Source organism: Phaethon aethereus (genome assembly GCF_964289735.1).
Source record: "Phaethon aethereus genome assembly, chromosome: 2".
NCBI lineage: Eukaryota > Metazoa > Chordata > Aves > Phaethontiformes > Phaethontidae > Phaethon > Phaethon aethereus.
The window spans coordinates 102,268,806-102,287,036 of NC_138582.1; the positions used below are offsets into that span (position 1 = coordinate 102,268,806).

Consider the following 18,231-nt stretch of genomic DNA (forward strand, 5'->3'; position numbering starts at 1 on the left):
AATGAATGAGCTACATGTAAAACTTAATTTTCAGGTCATGTTTTCATAGAAGTGCCATTCCTGGTCTTGTTCCTCTGTGTAGGGTAGCAGGGGAATGCATATTTTTGACAGAGATATTTCTGGGAAGAGTTGAGAGGACTTTCAGAATCCCCCCTTTTAAGAACATACTTAGTTTATTGTCTTTTACATGCAAGTAGTTTAATTCCCAGCTAGTTCTTTGTCTTCCTCTTCGTTTCTTAAACCTTCTTTTTATGGTTTTATACTGTCAGAACTAGCCACTTAAAACCAAGGGTAGTATGGTACAGATGATTGGTATTTGTGTGTAGACCACTGGGGTAAATATTTCATCATGGAAAACTGAAATCTCTCTCCCAGGAGTTTGGACTGCAAATTTATCTTCTCGTTGCTCAACAGAAATGGGTTCGAAATGAGGGCTTGTCACTAGGAGCCTAAAGGCAGCAACTCTGACAGTCCTCTTGCATCTTTTTGCTGATCTCGAGTGTTTCCTCACTTGTGAGCTGACCTGCAGAGCTCAGCCCCTTCCCTGCTGAGAGCTCCTCTGCTTTCCTCTCTGCACCTCTCCCCATTTGTTGGTTTCTCCTGGTGTTACCTGTAGTGTTTGCCATGCCCTCGGCTGGGTACAGCCCTTCTGGCAGGCACTCGGGGCTCTCCACATACCAGAGTTTGTTCATTTGCACACGTTCAACAGGCATAGTCTGTGTCGCCTCATTCAGTGGAGAAATTTCCCTAGCGCGTGAATATTTCCGTGTATGCACCCCAAGGTCTCTTTTTTCCTTTGCTGCTTCTCTTGTATTCCTCCCTCATCAAGCTCCAGCTTAATTTACCCTTTCATGTATGGTGTTTGCTTTCTTCTCTGCAGCTCCTGACCTCCAGAACAGCTTTCTAGAGTCCATGCCTCAGAAGCTCAGCTTTTATATTGTATTTTTAAGTGACCGCTTAATTTTGAAAACATTAAGGAAATCCTATGGAAACCTCTTGGGGATTGTTAAAACGTCTGTGCTACAGCTCGGTCAAAATTTATCTGTGCTCTCTGGATAGGCTTGCACCCCCGCCCCAGTAATATCAGCATTGTGGTGACATACAGAAAAGCTGCCATTTTATCTGCCCTTAGCAATTGTAATATCTTCTAGAGACTACGCCAGACTTAGTCATCTGCCCTTGCTTAACATGCCCAACATAGCCCTCGCCCTGAGACGCTGATGGAGACACAGCTGAGCGCTAAGACACATTTCTCTGGCTTGCTGCTTGGTTGACCGTCAGCTATCACTTAACACACACAATTTATTCCTTGCTATGCTTGGTCGTTTCCAATCTTCCTATTCTCCCTGTTCGGTCAACCCTAAATGGGAGAATGGGAGCTGCTTTCTGACTCCTCATCTTTTTTTTTTTTTTTTTTTTTTTTTTTTGAATAAATTATTTTATCTTCTGTCCCCATCTCGGCAGACTTTGTCCCAGTTTACTTTCGCTCTCATTCTAAGTTCAACTTTTGTCCCTTTGTACTTAAATCACACTGCTGCTGCTCTAACGTACCCTGAATGCCTGCTAGGGGAGCAGGGGACTTAAATGTCTCTCGTCCTGGACGGGACCTCCCAGGAGATGGCACCTGCACAGCCTGGGCAGGCCCAAGAGCTGTGGCGCTTGCAGTTTGAAATGGAATTTGGCTGTTAGTGTTTATATTGAAAATGTACCAGCTGTGTTCTTCCAAGTGTTTTTTAAATTTGGGATTTTGAGGGAATAGGAAGGCACACGCCTGACTCGGATCATCCTTCTGTCAAATTTTATGTGCCTGCTAAAGCATCATGGGTGCAGCGGTAGTTCAGACAACGGGTTTTCAGCATGTAGCACAGGTAATGTAGTTTTTCTTCGGCCTGTCTCTTGCAAACAGTGGAACTCTCTTGCATCCAGTAACAAAGCCGAGGGAGACATCTAGCAGGAAAAATTTCAAATGCGCATAGTTTGGCAAAGTTATGCTCCATGGTTTTATCATTGGAAAGAATTAGAGGACTTTTTACTGCCGCTTCCCTCAAACTTAGAAATATAAGCCTCACAGAAAATGAGGCTTTGGTTTGACACGGCGCAGCCTTCAAAAACCGATGCTGGCTGTCCCCCACCACGGCGCTTCCCTCTCTGCCATCTTGGCAAAACCAGGTGCTGGCTGTTACCTAGCACTTAGCACTTTGCTGTCTGTTACGCTCTTAGGAGGTAACACTCTGACTTTTTTTTTTTTCTTTTTAATTGGTGCCAGTTTGTTTCCCCAAGAACTGAAGTTGATCACTGCGCAATATGGAAGTGAAGCTGCTTGAATGCCGAGCTGATGCCCCAAGAGGGATGGAGGGTGTCCCGTTGCTCCTGCTCGACGGCCCTCAGTGCAGATGAGTTACCCGGCAAGGGCTAGCCCAGCAGAAAGCTCTTCACTTCAGTTTTGGAGGAGGGTTCTAGTGGTAGTGACACCTTGAGCCAGCTCCCTGCAGGGTCCTATGAGGACCCATCGGTCAGGCGCTGCCTGCACCAGGGGAGCAGGGGGGAGCACAGGGATGGAGGGAGGACAGGAGAAGAGGTGGTGGCAGCAACCTGTTAGACCCAGGTAGCTGTAAAGACAAAATGACCCATTAAGGGGAATGGGCTCTAATTTTACTTTTGCACCTTTTCCATCCCTTTTTTCAATTGATGATAAGCTGTATTTGCTCTTTTTTCTAGTCTTCTGTAAGCATACCTGCCTCCAACTGCTTCTTAAAAGTTAATATCTGAGACTGAGTATTGTAAAGTAAATTGCATCAGGTCCTGCCTACTTGAAAATACTTGGCTTATCCTACTAGTTTCTAAACTATTTTCCTATAGAGACAAGTGTTCTTATGGACACATACTTGCAGGTTTGCCTTTGATGTTAACTGTGGTAGCAATCTGGGTTTCTTTTGGGGGGGGGGAAAGGAGGGGGAGGGATTGAAGCTAAAAGGGCATAACTACATAGGAGTCAAGGTACCACCTGTTTTTAGTGGTCTGCACTGAACAGTGGATCTGTAGTTGTATCTATATTAGGAATTGCTTGTAGTATTGAAAGAGAAAATTGAGTCAAAACAGTTGATGCCAAACATTTTAGGTCTCCACCAAGAGGTTAGATAGGTGTCTGGTTCAGCTCAATAGGATGCTTTCCTCTTATGTTACTTACTGGGTGTATCAATCTGTGGCTTTAGGTGTCTCACTGCCCACCATGCTTTATGATCCTTTCACGATCCCCCTGAGGAATCTGACTTCCATTTATTGCACTCAACTTTCATGTTGCTGAGTTGTTCTTAATCACAGAATCATTAAGGTTGGAAAAGACCTTTAAGATCATCAAGTCCAACCGTTAACCCAACACCACCATGTCCCCTAAACCATGTCCCGAAGCGCCACGTCCACATGTTTTTTTAATACTTCCAGTGACGGTGACTCCACCACCTCCCTGGGCAGCCTGTTCCAATGCTTGACCACTCTCTCCATAAGGAAATTTTTCCTAATATCTAGTCTAAACCTCCCCTGGTGCAACTTCAGACTGTTTCCTCTTGTCCTATCACTAATTACCTGGGAGAAGAGACCAGCACCCACCTCACCACAACCCCCTTTCAGGTAGTTGTAGAGAGCGATGAGGTCTCCCCTCAGCCCCCTCTTCTCAGGACTGAACAACCCCAGTTCTCTCAGCCACTCCTCATAAGACTTGTGCTCCAGACCCCTCACCAGCTTCGTTGCCCTTCTTTGGACACGCTCCAGCACCTCAACATCCTTCTTGTAGTGAAGGGCCCAAAACTGAACACAGTATTCGAGGTGCAACCTCACCAGTGCCGAGTACAGGGGCACGATCACTTCCCTACTCCTGCTGGCCACACTATGTCTGATACAGGCCAGGACGCTGCTGGCCTTCCTGGCCACCTGGGCACACTGCCAGCTCATATTCGGCCAGCTGTCAACCAGCACCCCGAGGTCCCTTTCCGCCGGGCAGCTCTCGAGCCACTCCTCCCCAAGCCTGTAGCATTGCATGGGGTTGTTGTGACCCAAGTGCAGGACCCGGCACTTGGCCTTATTAAACCTCATACAGTTGACCTATGCCCATCGATCCAGCCTGTCCAAATCCCTCTGCAGATCCCAGATCCAGAATCTCTATGCTTCCTGTCTTTCCCTATCATTGGGATGCTTTGTGCTGGTGTCCTTTGGCTTGGTACTTCTTAGAAGGTCCCACATACTGTGTCAGAAGATTCTGCATGCTGTGATTGATCAACAAATGCAAATAAAGAAAATACAAGATTTGTACAAAAACTTGTGCAAATACTGCAAGTAACGCATATAATGCTGTAGCAGAAATAAACTATGCAGATCAGGATTTTTGTTTTTTTAAAAGGGTTACCACGTCTGCTGATTGCTGAAGGCAGATCTTAAGTTTTCTCAAGGAAAGTCTGATATCAGAAAACACTATGAATAATTTTGGAGATGGGAGAGAAACTGTGAGTCACCCAGGATCTCTAGTGCAAAGAAAAAGGCACTAGAAATGCTTCGGTCTGTAAGTCAGAGAAGAAGAAACTGAGATAATATGCCCCTTCAGTCCTGCGTCTTACCAGTTACGAAGTTCATAATACAGGAAGAGGAAGACGTGTGTGTTTGCTGAGTGACGTGTAACATCTGGCCAGAAATTGAACATTCCTCAGGGTTTTGCTAAAATTGCCTCTTGGTAACTTCACCAAGCTCTTTTAAACTCTCCTAAAATAATTTTGCTCTGTATCTCTGTGTCTCAGGTTTTCCGTATGCTTCCGGGCCTACAAAATAACTATTTTGTAGCGCTGTCTCTGCTGTTTGGTGTTTTTCCAGAAGCCAGTCAATATCCCTTCACTGCCTGTAGGTACGGTAGGCTGGTGTGACTGGCGAGAGCTTGTATTTTCTAACTCCCTCGACACACGTGGATGGGCCTGTGCTGGCCGCATGCTGCAAAAGGATGCCGTTTACGTTCTCACTACCAAATCTGATTATTTGAAGTTCACAGAAGACAGTTATAAGTGTTTAACCACAAAAGCAGGGGCCAAAATACCATTGTTCGTGTCTTGCAAACAAGTTGAGACAAAAAGTTTTGATGTTTAGTCCAAACCTATGTTTCTCTTCTGATGGAGTGAGTTGCTGCAAGTCTCTGGATTTTAAGTTTTTAGCATTTCCCCTCCTTCTCACACCTGGTTTTGAGATTCTCTTTTATCTTTAATTGTATCCCTTTGGCCTAGTCTTCCCACGCCCTGAACTGTTCCCTTTTCACCCCTCCTTCCTTTTTTTTTATAGTTCTCAGGGTGGAAAAACACTTAACTTAAAAAAAAAAGTGTGAAATGTATTTCTCCCTCTGGAATAGCTGTAATCTTAATTTAATCCAGTTACGTTGGCTAAACGTATTAGCTGGATGCTTTTGTTCATAGCTGACCTGTTCGAAATCAGTGTCCTTGGATGACAGAGCCGATGTTGCAGGGAGAGGACCAGATGTGTTTCGCGCCGTTAGAAGCTGCCATGGGAGCGCGGTGCCGGTGTTGGTTAGAAGGATGCAGTTAGTTCAGTTTTGCTCCATCACCAATGAATTAGTGCCTCGCCCCTTTGCACGAAATATAGAGAAGAGTGGCTTAAGCACTCTGCACATGCTGTTACACTGTGTTAACTTGCCTTTTAATAAGTTTGAGGTTTGCAAGTGGAGTCCAGCACAAAGATGTCGGCTAGCTATCCATAAATAAACGCATAAAAATTAATTTATTTAGAACCTCCTGTAGGTCACAGACCTAAAGTAAAACGCATAAGCTAAATCCACAATACCGAAATATCTGTCTACAACTCCATAGCAGAATGCATTATTTTATTGTGGTTCACTGAGGAGCAGAATATGATGCAACCCTTTGGGGCAAGTCTAAAGAGTAAGCAAATAAAATACTCTGAATTATTCAACCTAATTTGAATAAACAACATTCTTAGGAAACAGTTATTTGGCTAAACTTCATTAGACATAAAACTTCTTTTTCTTCTTTTCCCTGCATCTTCCCAGGTAATGTTCTTTCTATTGTTGGGATAACAAATATCCCCAGATTAAATTTCAGTAACCTGAGTAGTGCGGCAGGGTATAGAATTGTTTCCAAAGGTAGTAGAGTGTGTTTCTGTCTAGGAACAAAATTCACATTGGTGGTGGTTTTCATTGCAGTTTGTCTGTGTTGCATAGTTTAAGAGTTTCATTCATTATTTTTATTATTCAAGATATACACAGCTTTTTTTGAGCTGAATGCAACATTTAGCTGATGTTTTTTCAGGCATCATCTTTCTGATATTACTGCTGCTCCACCTTGCTTTTATGTAGGCAGCTTTAATGCAAACGTGCTAGTTAATGTGAAATAAATGTAGTGGTTCTGCTTTCAATGAGGACAAGAATCGTTGAGAAGCAGAGAACAGTTGTCCAATGCTGCTCTCGATGTCATTTCTTGTATTTCATTGATGGAAAGCTTATAGTAGTGGAAGTTACTGGTCCTCTCAAAGCCATCCTTTCAAATAGTTAAGGAAAAATGTAGCTTGCGCTAATACTACCTGTGCAGAAACTTATATGGTTATAAGGAACTTTTCAAAAGAAATGTAGCTTTGTGGGTGCATACCTGTGTGCTTAAGTGCTTGTTGTTGGTTTTCTTAACTGAAATGTTCTCAACTCAAGGGCGGGGGGGGTAAGAAATCTTTCATATGTATTTAAAAAGGTCCAGACTAGACTGAAGTACGTCATACAACTGTCATTCAGCTTTTCAGATTGAAAAACTTGCTGAATTTTCCAAACAAAACCATCAACCTAGCCTTTGAGAGTGAAACATTGATATCCTGTAATTATTCAGATTCCATTGTGATGAATATGGGATATGAACTTGTAACGATACAGTACCTTGCTGTGCAAAGTTCACCACTGTCTGCTGTCCCTGTAACCCAAATGCTGTGCTTGATAAAGTGAAATAACCTTCTTAACAATCCATCAATTAAAAAAAACCAAACTGTTGTTTTTAACAGGCAAAACGAAGGCTGGAGCTAGGAGAAAGTGGCCACCAGTATCTTCCTGAAGGACTAAAGACTCCAAAGGGGAAAGGAAGAGCTGCGACAAGAAGTCCAGATAGTCCAAAAAGTAAGGGAACTTGTAACATGCTGTATGGCACAGAGTTTTTGATGTTATTAACTTGAGATCAGAGTGAACCAGTACAACAGGCTGAATTACCTAGCCAAAAAAGTGTGTTTCTTACTGTCCTCGCCTGGCTGTGCGTGCAACATACTGAACCCCACAGCTGGGCAGCACACGATGTGTTTGCAGCGTGCATTGGCTGGGGCAGAGCTGCCGAGAGGCCGCAGCGGCTCTTGCCTGCGCAGTCTGTCCCTCTGCCTGCCGGGCATCCTGCAGCCTCTCCGACCGGGACCTCCTCTTCAGCCAAGGACATGAAGCTGGGGATGCTTAGGAGAGGTGGATGGTAAGGAATCAAGATCTTGTGACAGGGTCAAAGACCCAGTTATGAGGCAAGCCTGATCCGCCAGCCGCCTCCTTCCCTGACGAAGTCACAGCAGCATGTTGGCAGGGCGTCTTCCCCCAGGCAGGGATTTGCAAAGAGCAGTAACTGTGCCCCAGCGACGTTGCACGCTAAGTGCTTTTTGTGGGCTCTTGATCTGCCTTCTCTCCCTGCAATATGCCTAGATTATTACTGCCACTGCTTAGTTGCTGCAAGTATTAATTTTTGCACATCTGCATTGCCTCTGGCAGGAGGTTTCTTGCAAGAGGAGCTGGGGAGTGTAGCCTTGCCATCTCATTTGGGGGGTTTCAGCAGGAGAATTAGGCTTGCAGAGGGAGGGAAGTGGAGAAAGGGGACGGCTGGAGCAGGAGTGGTAGTGATGGGAAGGCAAGAGATATGAAAGGGTACTTTCCTGTCCTTCCTCACCAGTCTAAGTGGTTGTCTCTATTGAGGCAGATAAAAAAAGTGAAATTAGCTGAAGATACGAACTTAAAGTGGGTAAGTGAAACAACCACAGTTGTTTTAATTAAACTAAACTTCATTAAGCTAAATGAAGTTCATTTTAAATTGAAGTGTGTTCTCACAGAAGTTCAGTCCCATTCAGAGCACTGGATACTGCTGCAGTGTTGATAAGGCTGTACAGAGACCTTCTTCAGAAGCACATGCCATTTTAGGTGGGGTCAAGTAGCCTCTTGCCCTTCTCACTCTGATCCTCTTATTCTTTTCCAAACCCCAAAGGAAAAACAAACAAACAAAACCCACCCTGCTCTAAATGCACAAGGTCACCTGATACAGATATTCCTCCATTTCCCAGCGCAGACAAGCCCTGAATCTACCAAAGAATGAGATACGGCAGGTTCTCTTTGCAAATAGGCAATGACTTGTTTTTTGTGGAAAAGCCATCATATTCTTCAAAATATTTCAGGGTAATCTAAAGGTTCACTGTCAGGTGGGATTTCCGTTTTGCCTGACTTCTGCAATTAAGTGTGGGACCTGAACGTGAAGACCACCAGATCAGCCTCAGATCCATCCTGCATAATGTTTGACCTCACCTGAAGCAAATGAAAGGTTTGAGATGTACAGCAAAGGTTTTGCTAACAAGGAAACTTTCAACCCAGCAGAGCAGACTTCTAATAATGCCTGGCTCATTTCCCTTGACACAAAGGTTTTGAACATTTAGAATTAGAAATTATTCTGATCTACCTATTTAAACTCTTAAGAGCTCATCGATTGAGTACATAGCTGCTGCATTTGTGCATGAGAACAGCGAGTTGTCTGGTAAGATCCAAGCCATTTGCTGACTTCTAATGTAAAAGAAGTGGATACTCTTGCCCAGCTTGAGCATTGTTTTGTTATGGAGAAATGACGATTATAAATTTTGTTTATGTCAATCTCCTCTAATTCACTTGAGTTTTCTGTAAGCCGTGGAGTCTGGCGCTGGTGGCATCTGTCATTGTGTTCACCCACTGAAGTACACCTAAGTCCTGCTTAATTGCACGTGAAACACTTATCTTACAAGAGGGGAAAATCAAACCGTGATGAAAACTGGCTATCAGCCTGATGAAGGAGTGTCATAGGGGATTTTTTGGTATTGCTGCCAGGATAAATAGATACTAAAAATACTATTAAGAATTCACATAGTGAAAGCCTAAGTAGAATATTGCTATATGTATCTGTCAGACTAATGGAAATATTTGCATTTAAAAAAAAGTATGTATTTGCTCATGTACCTGTGACTTTTGGAAAAGTACATCTTGCAATATAAATAAATACCCAGTGGTAAGTTGTGTCTTAATGCAGAGGTTTGAGAGATTTCTTTAGTAAAAATGAAAGAAATATCTGTATCCTTTCGTTTCTGGATGCTGCTTTTGGAACCAAAGTGAGAAAACTGATTTATCTGGTTTTTTTCTTTTCTTTCCAAGCTCCAAAATCTCCTTCAGAAAAGACTCGGTATGATACATCACTTGGCCTTCTTACAAAGAAGTTCATTCAGTTGCTGAGCCAATCTCCTGATGGGGTCTTAGATTTGAACAGAGCTGCAGAGGTCCTCAAGGTGCAAAAAAGGAGGATTTACGATATCACCAATGTACTGGAAGGCATCCATCTCATTAAGAAAAAATCCAAAAACAACATTCAGTGGATGTGAGTATTCATTATCCTTTTCCATTCCTGCCGGCTGGTTTCACTGTCACAGAGCAGCAGTGTTTTTCTTCTCCCACCTTCCATTCTAACACTGCTCCAAGCAATCATCCAAAATGCCTTCCATCAGGGTAAAGCTTTCTTTTTCTGTTAAGACAGGTTTTCAGTGTATAAGTGGCATTTGTCAGGGAAATTATGAACCAGCATTTTGTCTGAATACTGGATGAACTCATTTGCTTCTGCAAGTGGAGTAAGTTTTTAGGTACACATCTCTACCTGCTGTCTTCCTCGGTCTTTTTCAGGGTGTGGTTAGAGGAGAGAGGAGTTAGAAGCAAGATTTTTGAGTAATTTGACTTTTCCATCTCGGTGGCAGTTCCAAAATATGTTGTCATGATTAAAAGATGCTTTTTCTGGAAAGTGTAGTTTATGTCACAGAATCACAGAATCACTAGGTTGGAAAGGACCTTCAAGATCATCAAGTCCAACCATTAATCCAGCGCCACCATGTCCCCTAAACCATGTCCTGAAGTGCCACACCCACACGTTTTTTGAACACTTCCAGAGATGGCGATTCCACCACCTCCCTGGGCAGCCTGTTCCAATGCCTGACCACTCTCTCGGTGAAGAAATTTTTCCTAATATCCAATCTAAACCTCCCCTGGCACAACTTGAGGCCATTTCCTCTCGTCCTATCGCTAGTTACTTGGGAGAAGAGACCAACACCCACGTCGCCACAACCCCCTTTCAGATAGTTGTAGAGAGCGATGAGGTCTCCCCTCAGCCTCCTCTTCTCCAGACTAAACAACCCCAGTTCCCTCAGCCGCTCCTCATAAGACTTGTGCTCCAGACCCCTCACCAGCTTTGTTGCCCTTCTCTGGACACGCTCCAGCACCTCAACATCCTTCTTGCAGTGAGGGGCCCAAAACTGAACACAGTATTCAAGGTGCAGCCTTACCAGGGGCACAATCGCCGAGTACAGGGGCACGATCGCTTCCCTACTCCTGCTGGCCACACTGTTTCTGATACAGGCCAGGACGCTGTTGGCCTTCTTGGCCACCTGGGTCCACTCGCTCTGGGCAGGTTTAGGGAGAAGGGGCTTGATCTGCAGCATAAAACCCTGCCTCTTCACTTTCCCATAGCACAGGGTCACGTTTTACAAATGCTGAAAGGGTGCCTCTGTATCCGTAGGGGCTGCAGTCTGTCGGAGGACGGTGGCATGCTGGCACAGCGTCAAGGTCTCACGAAAGAGGTGACTGAACTGACTCAGGAAGAGAAGAAATTGGATGAGCTAATCCAAAGCTGCACCCTGGACCTCAAGCTGCTAACGGAGGACTCTGAGAATCAGAGATATCCTTTTTGCCAAAACTCAAAGGTGGTCAGTCTCCTTGCTGTGCCCTGTAATACTAGGACAATTCCTCCAAGTACTGTGATACAAAGCATCAGAAATTTCCAGAAGTTGGCTAACGGGTTTTAATGTAGTTTTATATAAATTTACTTAAGCCACTTGCACCTGTAATGCTTCTGGCATGTAAAAATAAAAAAAAAAAATATGGAGCCCATTAACATCCACATTCACATAGAGCAGAACCAAGAATTTAGCTGAATGAGTGACAACATCCAAACCCCTGTGCTTTTTTGACAATCGTGAGCCTAAAGCAAAGCCCTTTTTTATATGTGCAGAAATTGTAAAGGCGTGCACACAAAGTCTTTGCTAAGGTAACAGAGTTGTGCGTGTGTCTACTCATTACTTATTTTTTTTTTTTTTTAATTAAAGTGGTGTGTACATAAATTAAATGTCTGATGTGCACAGAGAGGAAAATGAAGTTGGGAGTCAGTTTAGTCTGAAACTTGCAAGAAATTTTAGATTCCTCTGGTTATAGAATCTGTAATAGAATATCACAGAGAAAGGTTTTATGAGCTCTCAAAATGTCTATTTTAGACTGAATTACTTATTGTAATACCAATGCTCAGTTGCATAAGCTTCATATGATTTCTGATATTTTGGCTGCTAATACCCCTTATAATTAACCAATTGTCGCTTTCATTAGATTTCCCACCTATTAGTGACAGAAGAGAGCACTTTATTAAATGCTGATGTGAAAACTTTTATAACTGTAAATAGTCAGTAGTTTTTAAAGAGCATCTAATAAAAAAGTGGACTTACTTTCTGTTTGGAAGGATAGAAAATAACTATGAGAGAGTGAGTAAAAAGTAATGTGAACTGTGTAAATATTCTCTTTGGACTGTGCTTACATCTCAATGTATGAAAGCAAGATCACCGAGTGGCACAGGGGGTAGGGTCAGCACTGCCTTCAGCTAAGAGCTTGATCCATCAACAGATTTAAGCAAGACAAAAATTAGTATTATGATTCTCTATTTTTCTAGTGCTGAGTCTGTGGTAGAGATCCCTGCTGTGCTGGCTCCCTTGGGAGTGGGTGAGGAGGGAGCAGCATTGGCAGCGTGTTGGCCTCGTGTGTTTGGACTTAGGAGAGCGTATTCCCCAAATCCTTCTGTGACTCTAGGTTTACTGATAATGCTAGTGATTATTGAGGAAGGAATGCAGAAGTGTGAAACCTGGGGACAAAACTGAGTGTGTCCCAGTACTGTCTTTCACTCACCTCCCTGCAGTCTGATGTGAGATGACCTGCTGAATACTCATGGACCTTCCTTTGCTTAATCTCTGAAGACAAAGTTTCTGCTTTTGAAGTTTTGGGGGTTTTTTTCCCCTCACAATTAGGTATTGTGCTTCCTTGTCTCCCTTATAAATAAAATCAGAAAGTAACTGATGGGTACCTTGAATATTTTGGGATATACCCAGCATTAGCATGGGGAGCTTTTAGCTACAGAAATGAAGATGGTTGTTGCTTTATTTGAAAACCATGGCATCCTTTCCTTTGTTCATACAGTGACAGCCACTGTTGCTGTAATTTGTACTCTGCCTTTGCAAACCTTACTAAAACGACTGGTAAAAGCCTTGATAAAAGCCATTTAGATGAAAGCTGACCTGTCGTTTTGGCTCCTAACTTGTTTGGTCCAAGTTACATGTGGGATGTGTTGGGGTCTTGAGCCTGGGCAGCCTGTCTTGCTGTACTGCATGGTAACAGTACACATTTACCAAAATTGTTCACATTTACACCCCCCAAAAATACAATCATAAATCAGGCTTTTTATTTCTATGGTGAAAACATTATGCTAGATACTTCACAGGTGACAAAACTAATGAGCTGGAAGCGCTTGCATGTGATCGTGGCCATTTCATAGCTCTTTTCACAACCAAAAGCACTGTGACACCTCAGTTACATGGGTCAGTACATGAGGCACTACTGTGCAGTAACCCACCAAAACACTCATGTTGATTTGGACAAATTCATCTTGAACAGCAAAATATTCATATTCATTGAATGCTTATGCAGAAACTGACCTTCTACACTGTCAAGTTGTTTAAAGTAGTTGTTTAAACAGGTTTTTGAAATAATTGTATATAATATAAATTCATATATAAATAGATGACTGTTGTATAAATGTTTATACATTTATATGTTTATGTATATGTTGTATAAATGTTTACAAAAAACCCTGAAGTGAATCTGAAATTATGATTTTGTTGGTAACTTCAAAAATATATTGTATATGCACATCTATAACATGCATCTGTAAGTTCCTTTACGTTTTTTCTGTGATTTCCAGTTCTCTGCATTTTGATAGCAAGTGTGTAAAAAAAAAAAAAAAAAATTCTGCTTTGTGCAGTCTGTGAGTAATTTCAGGTTGTTGAGCTTTACCTTTATGTAGCTTTATGCGTGTAAAGGAGAAGAGAGGGAAGCACTCGGCACAGAGAATCCCTTTTGTCACCTGGTAGTGGCCCCAGCTGTTAGATCAAAGGGAAGTTCTCACACAGTTTCACTGCAAGCAGAAGCCCTGTAAAGAACAGAAAACTTTGGGCTAAGAGCAACTTAGCCACGAGAAAATGGAAAAATAATTCAAAGAGTTCTGCCTCTTCTAATAGTCTGAATATATTGTAACCCAGGTTGGAAAATTCCTTAACAGTGATTACATTAGCTTATGTGACGTATCAAGATATTCGAAAAATTAGTGGCCTTAAAGACCAAACTGTTATAGTTGTGAAAGCTCCTCCAGAAACAAGACTTGAAGTGCCTGACCCAGTGGAGGTAAGGAGAACCTGGTGTTTCCTGCCAGGTTATATATAGTTTTTCTATAGATGGAGCAAGTGTGTTGTAAGCCTCACTCTGGTAACTGAGGCCCAAGTTGGATTATGTTGGCGTACAGTCCTATATTCATCTGTCTTACAAACTTCAGAGATATTTTTTTTTTTTAATAAAAAAGGAAAGGGAAACTTTAAAAATCAGTTTACACAGGGCAATCATTATTTGTTCCTTTTCTCTCAGTTCCAGCTTTCCTTTAGAGCAATCCACACTATTTACAGATTATACTCTTGTGCCATACTTTATGTAAAGGAGAGCTCTTCCTTGACAGTTGAAATTCCCTGTTTGTAACCATGTAAAATCTTTCTCTTAAGAGATTCAGTTCATATTTTTTAGTTTTGTGTAGCTTTAGTCATAAAGTTGATGGCTAACTCAATGCCTTAAGCATCCTAAATGACTCATATTACTGATATCCTAATGAGACGTATGTTTTCAGGTAGTGCTTTCTGAAGTATTACAGTTACTTGTAGAATCTATTCTTGCTCTTTCTTCCATCATCTTCTTTGCTTCATTGACACTGATTTTACACATCTGTGTAAAATTTCGTGCAGTCTGCTAGTGCGCTTTTTGTTTGCTCTTGTGAAGTCTGTAGGAGACAGGGATTTCCTTTTCTATTTTACTGTAAGTACTTCTATTTCTGAAGCTGTCTTTGTTCATGTGTGTCCCTCTTCTGTTGTCCCTTGTTACTCAAGCCACAGTCTCTATCTCTGAGTGTTTTTGTGTATGAGATGTCTGGCTCTCGTCCTCATTTTCTTTCTTTTCCTTATCTCAGGTAGATGTCTAGGGTGACTTAGCTGCTTCTCACTTCCCTTGTGTCACAGTTGCAGAGAAAAATGCTTCAGGTAGCTTTTCTTTGAAGATATCCTCAGGAAGTAGCTTTACTTCACTCCTCTCATCAACCACATGGTTCAGCTCATCCTGTGATTTTATCTCTTAGTGGCAAACGTGTACTGCTTTACAATTCCCAGTTACTATGACAGACCCAAGTATGTTGGGCAAACAGAAATAATTTGCACAAGCCACTGCTTTAGAGGTTCAAAAATGTACCTAATTTCTTCTCTCAGTGAGCAATTAGAGATAGGGCTAACGCCCAGAATCCTTCATGCTGTGTTCATAGAAATAAAGAATCGTAGAATAGTTTTGGTTGGAAGGGACCTTTCAAGGTCATCTAGTCCAACCCCCCTGCCATGAGCAGGGACATCTTCAACTAGATCAGGTTGCTCAGAGCCCTGTCCAACCTGACCTGTCCAACCATGTTTCCAGGGATGGGGCATCTACCACCTCCCTCGGCAACTTGTGCCAGTGTTTCACCACCCTCGCTGTGAAAAATTTCTTTCATACCTCTACAGTATTCCTTCATCACTGACAGGGCTACCTGCTGCCAGGCAGGAAGAGACTCCACATTCTCTGTCACTTCTTTTTGTAAGATTATTCTCCAATTGCTTAGGCCCATAATGATTTCAGTCTTTTTTTTTTTTTTTTTCTTTTGTCTGCCTTTGTCCTTAATTTCCCCTTTGAACCTAGGTGGAGGTTTTGGAAGAATAAATAATTTTGCTGCAGCAAGGAAGGGATATCTTTTATCAGTATCCATAAATATCTGCTGTTATCGTTGCTTGCTTTCCTGTTTCTTTCCCCTAGGCATTATGCTTGGCTTTTTAATTGAGTGAAATCAGGCGCGTAGAGAGAGATGCACACAATCATTAAAGCTAGTGCCTAGACCTCCCTTATCCCCTATACCCAACTTATTAATTTACTTTTCAGCTTCAGGCAGTAAAGTCCTACTTCTTTCTCTCATTTGCAGTTACATTTCAGTGTCTTTTTTTTGCATACTTCAGTCATTCAACAGTACCTTCTCCAACTCCAGCTCTTCCTATCTCCTTTTTTCTAGCATTGTTCTAAGTACCCTTAACTGTTTTCTGTGCCCTGGGGTATCCCTGTTCAGCTGTGGGTCACTGTAGTTGTAAATGCTGTCTATTATGCTATGTAACTGTCAGAATGCAAATAATATGAGGGCACAATAAAATGTATTTAAAACAAGTCTGCAAAGAGGTATATAATGCCTGCATTCATGCTTTTTAAAACTATTAATGCAATACAGCTGGAGCAGGTTTATTTTTAACTGGAGAAATTTATGATTTTCCATCATACCACTAAGAGCAACTTTGCAGATTTTCTGTCTCTATGTGTCATCTTCTTGTATTGAATCAATGTCTGCAAGTTAAGAAAAGATGATTTCTTGAGACTAATTAGGAGTTCCTGTTATTCAAAAACACCATCAACGTTAGAGTTGCTGCCTTGAGGGGGCAGAAGGACTTAGATAAACAAGTTTGGGTGAAGAAAATGGCACATGTTTTTCTTTTTTTTTTGTTATTTGGAAAAATTTCCCTGATGAACAGGTGGACTTACATACAGCTGTTTGAGTTGAGTATAAATTAGTGCTGAAGGTTTTTGGGTGAGAACAATGTTTTGGCGTTATTTTAAAGCAGAAACATTTACACAAATACATCCAACAACATTGTTATGAGTAACAACAAAACCTGTGAACTGTGTCCCGTAGCTCCTTTCCATCAGAACACTGCAGGTTATTGTGGTTGTAAGAAAATGTTAGGAATTTGATCCTTTATACCACTCTGGTTATGATACAGCACATAAAATGTTGGGCTTCTGAGATTTGTGTGCTACAGACAGTGGGAAAAGCTTTTATGTTCTCTTCCCGCCTACAAGATACATCAGCCGAGCCTTTCACATCTTCAAAAAAATTCACAGGGGATTTCAGGTTCTTTTGATTAGTAAAAAAATGTATTTGAACACTCACACCCCAGTAATTTGCTCCGTATTGTCAGTATTTTGTCATGTTCATTGGTGTAACACCTTACTCATGTTGTTTTGTTAGCAGAGTGCATTGATACATTTATCTAGTACTCAAGGACCTATTGAAGTTTATCTGTGCCCAGAGGAAAACGATGCCCTCAGTCCAATGAAAACCTACAGCCAGGACCACAATGGAAATATTTCCAAAACCATTTCCAAAGGTAAAATTATTTCTTTGTAATACTAATGGCTTTCCTTCATGCTCTCATTCAAGATTTCATTTTGAACTTCAGATATCCAGCTCTTATTTTTTGGTTTTATTTTTCTAAGAAGTGAAAAGCTAAGGTTCTGATTTTCCACTGTGCCTTTCTGGTTTATATAGTGGGAAGTATGTTTTCCTCTGCATCAATCGTTTAAGACAAAGTTTCCTATTTGCATATCATATGTAACCAAAGTTTACACAATATTGAAGAAAGAAACAATTTTGTTCCTTTTGCATTTTCAAAGAGAATGGTAGCAGCAAAGATTTGCTTCAATACAAGAGGCAGAAATCTCTGAGTATGGGCATATGCAGCTACACAGTCACTAATGGCATCTGTTGCCTACAAAGTTTTCCCTTTGACTATGAATTCCAGCAAAAGATGGGCATTTCTCACTCTACTTCGTTTATTTTTTTGTCCCCCAGTAGCTGCTTAAATGTTGTAAAATAATTTTTTAGTAGAAAAGTTGGTGGTGATAGCAACATGAGCATTTTTGAGAAGCCCTTTGTAATATATCAAAACCAAGTTAGAAATTATATGGAGGCCATTTTTTGTTGAGATGCTGCTTTATGAAAGGCCCTTTATGCAGTGGTTACTTTGATCTGTGTCTAATATTTCTAATGAGTTGTGTCATCTTTATTTTTTCTCTCCCTCCTCTTACAGAAGTGGCTTCTGCTAACTCAGGACAAGGTGACTGCTCAGTAAATATGGCAACAATCTCTCCATTGGCTTCTCCAGCCAACCTTCTCCAGCAGACCGAGGACCAAATTCCCTCAAACTTTGAAGGACCGTTTGTGAATTTGCTGCCTCCTCTGCTTCAGGAAGATTATTTGCTGAGCCTTGGGGATGAAGAAGGCATCAGTGACCTCTTTGACGCTTATGATTTAGAGAAACTTCCTTCACTGGTGGATGAATTTATATACAGCTGATTCTCTTAATTGCTGTCCATATCTAAATCATGTTTTTAATGGAATCAAAAAACCTGCCATCATTCAGAGTTGTCCCCTACTTACTATAAAATAGCATTATTAAATAAACTAGGCTCTCGAACAGTGCTGATATTTTAATTAAGTACTCCCCCAGATACTATGAACAGCAAGTGAAGGCTTTTACAGCAAGGCCTTCTCCCTGACCCCAAGTTCCAGCGCCTTGTGAGTCAGCAAGTGCAAGCAGGTGACCGTAAATGTTTTGTCGTCACACTCCCCCAGTCTCTGCTTACCGTGACAAGTGGGCTTACGGAGAAGGGCTCAATGAACTGGTTTAGTCCTA

At 41.8% G+C, this 18,231-nt stretch overlaps 1 protein-coding gene across 1 annotated transcript in view; it reads left to right on the plus strand.

Annotated features, from left to right (window-relative positions):
- The window catches only part of E2F3 (E2F transcription factor 3), a gene marked incomplete at both ends in the record, with an annotated part of 42,754 nt that extends 24,863 nt beyond the window's left edge, over window positions 1–17,891 (plus strand). The window contains 6 exons of the mRNA XM_081996962.1: window positions 7,048–7,159; window positions 9,455–9,674; window positions 10,860–11,011; window positions 13,716–13,837; window positions 16,788–16,923; window positions 17,626–17,891. Coding sequence (XP_081853088.1) covers window positions 7,048–7,159; window positions 9,455–9,674; window positions 10,860–11,011; window positions 13,716–13,837; window positions 16,788–16,923; window positions 17,626–17,891 — 1,008 coding nt within the window. The remainder of the gene's footprint in view (window positions 1–7,047; window positions 7,160–9,454; window positions 9,675–10,859; window positions 11,012–13,715; window positions 13,838–16,787; window positions 16,924–17,625) is intronic.
- Between the last annotated feature and the right edge of the window lie 340 nt (window positions 17,892–18,231).